At 37.3% G+C, this 8413-nt stretch overlaps 1 protein-coding gene across 1 annotated transcript in view; it reads left to right on the forward strand.

The window, feature by feature from the left end:
- NUAK1 (NUAK family kinase 1) overlaps positions 1–8199 on the forward strand; it is a 58162-nt gene extending 49963 nt beyond the window's left edge. Inside the window, exons 5-7 of the mRNA XM_026694987.2 lie at positions 2986–3105; positions 3447–3579; positions 5858–8199. Coding sequence (XP_026550772.1) covers positions 2986–3105; positions 3447–3579; positions 5858–6999 — 1395 coding nt within the window. The 3' untranslated portion in view covers positions 7000–8199. The remainder of the gene's footprint in view (positions 1–2985; positions 3106–3446; positions 3580–5857) is intronic.
- The last annotated feature ends 214 nt before the right edge of the window (positions 8200–8413 follow it).

Consider the following 8413-nt stretch of genomic DNA (forward strand, 5'->3'; position numbering starts at 1 on the left):
GGAATACAGCATCTGGTTTTTTAGCAACCCCTCCCTATTTGGGAAACATTTGAATTCTTTGGCTCTGTTTAAGTGAGAAGAACTTGAAGGAATCTTGGCTACTATGATTTTGTTCTCCACAGAGGGGGAGGGGAAATGTCAGTTTTAACTAGAAAATCTGATAAACTTGTGAATATAGGAGTTGGCTGAAATAGAAACACTTTTTCCTGAAGGTCAAAAATGAAAATGCTTTGGAGCCAGTTTGAGATTTAAACTTTATACACCCATTTGCCCATGTATTTTGTAGATTGTAGGACAATAAGACCACAGATTGTCTTAATAAACTGTACAATGAATGTCAGAACAGTCTCTCTAAGTAAAGGAAATCTACTGATTCATGGAGTTGTGATTATGAGCTCAAGATAAAGTTCCAGCAAACTCCTCAGAGTGATTTGATAAGAACTTAAGGAAATTAACTGCAAACTGAACTTTTAAAATTTGCAGACTGAAGTTCTACATCAGCTGCTTCTAATGGGATTTGAGACATACAGTGAAGGCTTTACACAGGGACTTTTTTTCTAGGATTTCTTTCTGCATGCAATTCCAAAACATGAATTGAGACATTTATTTTGAAATGAATTCACTAATATAACTGTCTACCATGGACCTCACCCTATTCTTAAGAGGTCCTTAAAGGGGGTGTGCATCAGGAACCAGTGTGCCTACTGTCCCTGTCCTACTGTCCCCATTTATCTGTATTTACTTCCTTTCTTCATGTTTATGTTCATACCTATACTTGTTATCTTGTCATGTTTGACAAACAAATAAAATAAATAAATAAAATATAGCTACTGGCTTGTCTTGTAATGTCCTTGTAATGAAATATCAAAAAGCACAGCCTGGAAAATGTCCTATAGCCCACCTATGCAGTTTTCTTACTTCAGAGTAGGACTTTCCACCACATTCAATCATTAGTTTAGTATACTTTCCATCATATTGTTCAAGAAGTAGATACTGATTAATTATCTCCTGCTAGGAATGCATGTTAAATTCACAGAACACTTTAATAAAACAGTAGGCCACTTGGGCAAATGACCCTGTCAATTTATATGCTGTAGAGAAAGCAACATTCCTATCTACTTTGATAAATCAGAGGGGAGGATTGTAGAAACCTTGCCAGTATGAGGTAAAAAGTGTTCATATTTCATTAGCCTACAAGATACAAGTGTTCTGAAATTGAAAGAATACTCTTCCCCTGGTTTTATTTATTTTTTCCTCTATAGCAGGGGTGTCAAACTCAGTTTCATTGAGGGCTGCATCAGGGCTGTGGTTGACCTATGGGGGGTCAGGCAGTGTGGCCAACTGGGTGGGCATGTTCAGCTCAATGCCACTCCCCAAACTGCTGGCGTTTTTCCTCTTCGCACTGGGTAGACTGGGCTGAAGTGATACAGGCCAGCCCCTTACATTTTCCAGGACAGCCCTGTAGGCCGGATCCAACCATATTGTGGGCCGGATCTGGCCCATGGACCTTGAGTTTGACACTCCTGTTCTATAGGGACACAGATTGCTGTGACTAAACACTAACACTAAGCCCCAAAGACTCAAAATTTCAAATACAGGAGGTGACCAATGTGATCCTCCCTCTGTTTGTGTGACCTCTTATTTGCTATTGAATAGAGTTTCTCCCAAACAAGCTGGAGTTTATTTATTCTGAAATGGTATAGGGTCTCCTGCTCAAACAGGGTTGGACTAGAAGACCTCCAAGGTCATTTCCAACTCTATTATTCTATATTCTTATTCATTGGATTTTTATCCCACCTTGTCATTCATCCAAATTTTATTTAATGGTAACTTTGGGAATCTTCTCATTCTTTCTTATTTCTAAGCACATATTTGGATCAACTAGACTTCTAAATTGCTTCGCTCCAAGAAAGACCCCAAATATGTTTTGACCCAGCCTTTGCAAGTAGTGATAAGATGTTTACTCACAAGTAAAACAACCCCTTTTTATAATAGGGCAGTAATAGTCTTTTATTCACAGGGATAAACAAAAAATCAAATGTAATTGGTCCCAACAAACCTGGGTTTATCCAATAAATATGAATTGCTTGCTGTATATTAGAAACAAATGGTTGTCTCCACTCCCAAACACCTCCTATTTATTTCCCAGCCAGGGAGGGGCTGGCTATCATCTGTGAGCCAGAAATATGTGTATCCCTGAGAGCCAGCTTATTGCTTTCCTTTGCTCTCCTCTCCTTTGCTCTCCTCTCCTTTCCATATGCGCATCTGGGATGGCCCACTTCTGTTCCTCCCTCTCACTCAGGTCAGGCCCCAAAGACAGCTTTCTCTCCACCTGGGGGAGGACGGAGGCCCTGGCTGTGCCTCTGTCTCTGGTGCTGTTTCCTTATCAGAGCCTTCCAAAGGCTTTGAAGCTGGCCCAGGCTCTGCCTCAACCACCTCCTCCTCCTCCTCCTCCTCCTCCAACCTCCTGACTCTGCAGCTATCTCTGCTGGCAGCCAAAAGGCCAGAACAAAATATTAGAAAGTCATTTTCATTCTAAGTTTTTATTTTCCAATTTTTCAAAACTGTTCAAAAATATTTTGCAGCCTCTAACCACTATTTTTATTCAATTAGCAGTATGATATGTATGCAAGCATAAATTATTTTGCATGAAAATATTTTTAGCATTACAAATATGTGCTATATGGTTCCAATGTTTATTTTATTCATAATATACATGTACATTTGAGTTGCCCATGAAAAACAAATAAAAGAAGATGCATTTTGGCATGGATGTTTTACTAATACAATAACACATGCTTTATATAACTGAAATATAATATAATATATAATGTAATTGAAAACCAGAATTAAAAGAAATATAACAGCTGTTATAAACTCCTCATGCTACTATTCTGAAACTAAGAAAGAAACAGAATGGAAAAAAGGCTTGTATTAATGTTACATATTATCCATAGCCAACCGCTTCTAAATTTGTCTTTACAGATTGCAGACTTTGGTCTTTCAAATCTTTATCAGAAGGATAAATTTCTCCAGACTTTCTGTGGAAGTCCACTATATGCATCTCCTGAAATTGTTAACGGAAGACCTTATCGAGGACCAGAGGTAAACAAAATTCAGAAGAAATAAACATTTTTTAAAAATGGAATGAAAAATATAAATTTATGTATTGATTAATTCATTTTATATAGCCGGTTTGTGTAAATATTCTGTGTGTATGGAATTCGGTGAAAATGTTTTTTTTTTTTTTTGATAATCCAAAAAGTAATAATCTTTGCATACAAGATACTTTAAAGTCTTGTTTTCATTCTTCATTGATGTATTTTCTACAGAATACTTATACCTTTTTAAATAATGGTAGATGGATGTTTTGTTTCTTTAGTAATTTCAGCGTCTTCAGGAGTCACCATATTTTACTCCTTATGTTTCTTATCTTTCTGCTTTAGGTTGACAGCTGGGCTCTTGGTGTTTTACTTTATACTCTGGTTTATGGAACAATGCCCTTTGATGGCTTTGATCACAAAAATCTGATCAGGCAGATCAGTAGTGGAGAATATCGTGAGCCAACACAGCCCTCAGGTATCAAAAGATGTGTCATGCATGGTGCATTGACATAATAGGGGTTTCTAATGGCTTGTTTTACATCCTTTCTGATGTTTGCTATGTGGAGGAGTTGGATGGATAAAACAGAAATACTGCAATACAAACTAAGGATTCTCAATTTGCATCAAAGGCTATCTGGATGCTTTTGATTTTCAAAGGGTATTGTGAGAAGTTTGAGGAAGATCTGTCTAAAGCAACAATCACCAATAAGCAGTTTGCCTGTTCTGTGACCCGTTTTAATTTCTTTCTCACAGTCTTGGGGTACCTAGGTTCTAACAATGTCTATGAGATATTGACTTGAAACTAAATTCTAATTTTATATCTAATACTTACTGGCCAAACATTATTCAATTCTTTATTTCTGTAATGCAGAACTCCTATAATAGATAGTTTGAAGACAGATTGAACTGTATTACAATTTCCCTCTTAAAATGTTGATTGCCAGGTCATTTTGTTCTGACCTAGGCTTCCCCAACAGCATGAAACCTTTTATTTGATTTACAATGAATTTCCTCTCCAACAAAATTCCGGCCTACAGTCTTTCAAGATAGTTCCCAATTACAAACCTTTATCAGGCTTGGAGCATGGCCAGGCCGATATCTTTCAGATCCTGCAATACTTGGCAAGCATGCCGGAAGGAACTAATTGTCTCCTGCAAAGCCCCACTCCCCTTTCATTCTCTTTTATTCCCTATGGGAGGGGCCATTCACCATCCACCTGTGGCTTTACTCCCAAGTCGGCCCTTGTTCCTCAGCTGTTCCCTTCTTCTGGCAATTCTGCACATATGCACACTGGAAACAGGCTCCAGCTCTTCTGCCTCACTGATGTCTGACTCTGAAGGCAGCTGATAACTGTCAGATGGCCCTGGCCCCATCTCTGCCTCCAACGCAGAGCACTTGTCAGAGCCTTCCCCAGACTCCAGGACTGGCCCATGTTCCTCCCCAACCTCCCCACTGTCCGAATCTGCTGCCAGCTCTGCTGGCTGCTGTCGGGCCACAACAGATTTATTGCCATGGACTTCTGTTGACAGGCTGAAATGTTGCTGCTGATCATAATGTCTAATGTCCTAAACACTGACCAAGACATATCTGCTTTTTTTCTCTCATGTGTCATAGCAAATCTGAGTGACAGTGAATTTGTTTCAAATTTGTTTCAGCTAACTAGGTGATAGTCAAAAGTCTCTTAGTCTTTACAAGGAAGCTACAAAGTGTTACTTGATAGAGATTCATTTCAGCCATTAGAATTGTGTGTGTGTGTGTGTGTGTGTGTATGGGTGTGCACATGTGTGTGAATTTAAAAAAAAAGACTTTGGAGAGCAAACTTTGGCTTAAGAATTTAGTCCTATGTTGACCATCAACAAGTCTTTCACAATTTCTTAAAAATACAGAAGGAGGTTGATGACAGCAATTAAAAAACTAGGCTGAAAAATTAAAGGCACCATTTGGTTTGACATGGGAACACCAAAGATCTACCAAATATTTTAACATTGTTCTCACGGAGATGGTAAATCTGATGGTTAAAGGTAGAAGAATTGGACTAGTTGTATTCCAGGTTATATGCATTTAGCTATTAGAAATAATACATAGGCTTTCTCTCATACACACACAAATATACATTCCTTATATGCAGTCAGTCTCCAAGTAGACTATATTTGACAAATATATATGTTTTGATTTTTATACATTCTATTACAAACTCTAATTTTACTGAAAGATAAATCTCACATATTAGCCTCCAGAGTGCAACTCAGGTTGTTTTCCTTTAAAAAGCAGATTAAATTTAAGATTTGTATAGTTGTTCAGGAAAGTCTTATAACACTTAAAACTACTGATAAATATTTACATAATAAATATTCCTATAGATATATATTGAGAAATGGATTGTCATTTGCTTTTATCCCTACAATCTACATGCAAAAATTGATAGATTTTCTGAATCTGTGTTTCTTCATATGTGCTTCCCTTTACTATATTCATTCAGCAACCTTGGGGGAAAAAACAGACCGGTATTATTAAATATTATGTATGTACCATTTTCATGATATGGAAAAGTAATTTAGTGTCAGTTTGTACCAGGAATCTACCCCTAGGAAATCTATCAGTCAATTACCTATCTACTTAATCCCTTTCTTCCAGGCCAAAATACTGCCCTGCGTAATTTTCGTGTCATTTGCAACTATCCATTATATGTTAGATTCTGTATTAATGTAAAATCTTAAGCTCAAAAGTCTTTAATGTATATTATTTGTTAATAGATGCTCGCGGCCTGATCAGATGGATGCTGATGGTGAATCCTGAGCGCAGAGCAACCATTGAAGACATTGCCAACCACTGGTGGGTTAACTGGGGCTATAAGAGTACTGTTTGTGATTGTGATGCCTTGCAAGACTCTGAGTCCCCTCTGCTGTCTAGATTCATAGACTGGCATCATCGATCCAGTGGCCTCCAGCCAGAGACTGAGACCAAAATGAAGTGCCTTTCTAAACCAAAAGGATCCGAAGTCCATTTAGAGAGACAGAGATCCCTCAAAAAATCAAAGAAGGAAAATGACATTGCACAGTCTATCCAAGAAGGAGTTGACAGCTCCTGCAAATTAAATTCCAAGAGGCCAAAAGGTATTTTGAAGAAGAGGAGCAATAGTGAACATCGATCTCACAGTGCAGGATTCATAGAAGGAGTAGTCAATCCAGTATTGCCCTCCACTTTTAAAAAAGAACAGGAATTATGTAGAACAGGTATGCCAATTAAGAGTGTTTTGGAAGGGGATATAACGGGTAAATACAGCACTAAGCAGTCTTCTTTAATGCCAAAAAAGGGAATCCTCAAGAAGACTCAGCAAAGAGAATCGGGATACTACTCATCTCCAGAACGGAGTGAATCTTCAGAACTCCTGAATCATAATGAGGAGGTAGGAAACAGTGATACATCCCCAAATATCATCGAAACGTTAAGGATAGAGTCTTACAGTCATTCCTACAGACGGAAGGGTATTTTAAAACACAGTAGCAAGTATTCCACCACTACTGCACATTCAGCTTTGATCCATTCTGATAGACCAGTCACGAAAGGCATGGAGGAAGCAGGTCTGGCTGTAGATGGATTATCTCGAAGTTACAGTCGCCCTTCTAGTGTGATTAGTGATGACAGCATTCTTTCCAGTGACTCTTTTGACTTGGTAGACTTGCAAGAGAACAAACTTAAAATAAAAAGCTGTGTGTCTGCTGAAAACTTCCTCCAGATCCAAGATTTCCAAGGACTTCAAAAAAACCGCTCACGACCACAGTACCTGAAGCGCTACCGAAATCGGACAAGTGATAGTTTTTCTCTTCTTACAGACATGGATGATGTCACTCAGGTCTACAAGAAGGCTCTAGAGATCTGTAATAAATTTAATTAGCAGATGGGGAAAAAGTAGGACTGGAGAGAAAGGGTCTTGGATACCTTTATGATGGAGTTGACCCAATTATCAATTAGCTGAAAGTAACAACATTGTTATAAGGAGAAGCCCTTTGAAAATACCACCTCATGCTTATTATTCAAACTTGGAGTTCATGCAATTAAAATACTACCTAATGTACAAAGAAATTATGGTAATATATGAAGAAAACTCTCTGGCAGATAGAAAAAAAATAAAATCTTCCAGTGTAGTAAGTTGAAACTAGATAAAATGTAAACTGAAAAAAGGTACTTTTCATTTTTGTTAGAGAAGGTAACTAACTAGTGGAAAAGCTATAACTTTAAGAGTAAAAAATAATCAATAGTTAAAAATAATAAATTATTGGCGAATGGATTTATCAGTATCTATACTGATGAATTAAACTTCAGCTAAGTTAATAAAAGTTCTTGAATTTCAACCAAAGGAGATCCTAACTGAAAAATACATGCAAAAAGGCCTGGGCTAAAAACTTTGTGGGCATACTTGCCCAGCCATTTATTGGAAATGCTGGTTATAATATTTTTCTTTTGAAAAGCATTTAGCAATTTAAGTGGGAAATATTTCATTTTTTATAGAACTTCAGTTAGCAAGAAATAGTAATGTAGTAAAAATGATGAGTTGAGAGACAAGAACCATATTCTTTTCCCATTAGTGGGGACTCTGGAAATCTGTATGTCTGCAATTAAAAATAAATTGTTTGAAGTGCCAAGAACCTTTAACAAGTTTCTTTTCACCACTTGTGCGTTTATGTAAGTTATAGGAACCATAAAGTTTTTCTAAAGGACTTTGTTATGCAAAGTGATCTAATGCTGATTTAATGAGCTGCAGAATTTAAGTTTTATCAAAGACTTTGAGTTTAGTTATTGCAGACCTCAGTTTAGGACAGATTTCCAGAGCCCTGTTAATAGGCAGTGGTGTGAATGGCTAGATGAAACAAAGTGATGAGGATGACTAGAAGGAATACACCCAAAGGTGCTTTTTCAAAAGGCAATTGGACTTCCTTGTTTTGTCTTTGAAGATGTTTCGCTTCTCATCCAAGAAGCTTCTTCAGTTCTGAAAGCCCAGTTGTCTTTTGAAAAGCACCTTTGGGATAACCATAACCTGGATGACTGAGAATCTCCATAGATATTTAGAAGGAGTACAGTTTACGTGTAAGAAAAAGATAATAGGGTAGTGGACTTCATGAGGAATTCAATTTAAGAATATATGTGTATTATAGATGATATTGTTAGATCAGTTGAATCAAATTGGAGAAAACAAGACATGATTCATGGATGTCATTCTAAAATTTCAATTAAAGGTTTCAACTCCCATAAAGATACCACTTGGGTTTACTGGATTATATGAAAGAATGTAAGCCTCTTTTTAAATAGGC

The sequence above is a fragment of the Notechis scutatus genome, chromosome 6, assembly GCF_049901735.1.
Source record: "Notechis scutatus isolate UNSWTSFEM ecotype Mainland chromosome 6, rNotScu1.2, whole genome shotgun sequence".
Lineage (NCBI taxonomy): Eukaryota > Metazoa > Chordata > Lepidosauria > Squamata > Elapidae > Notechis > Notechis scutatus.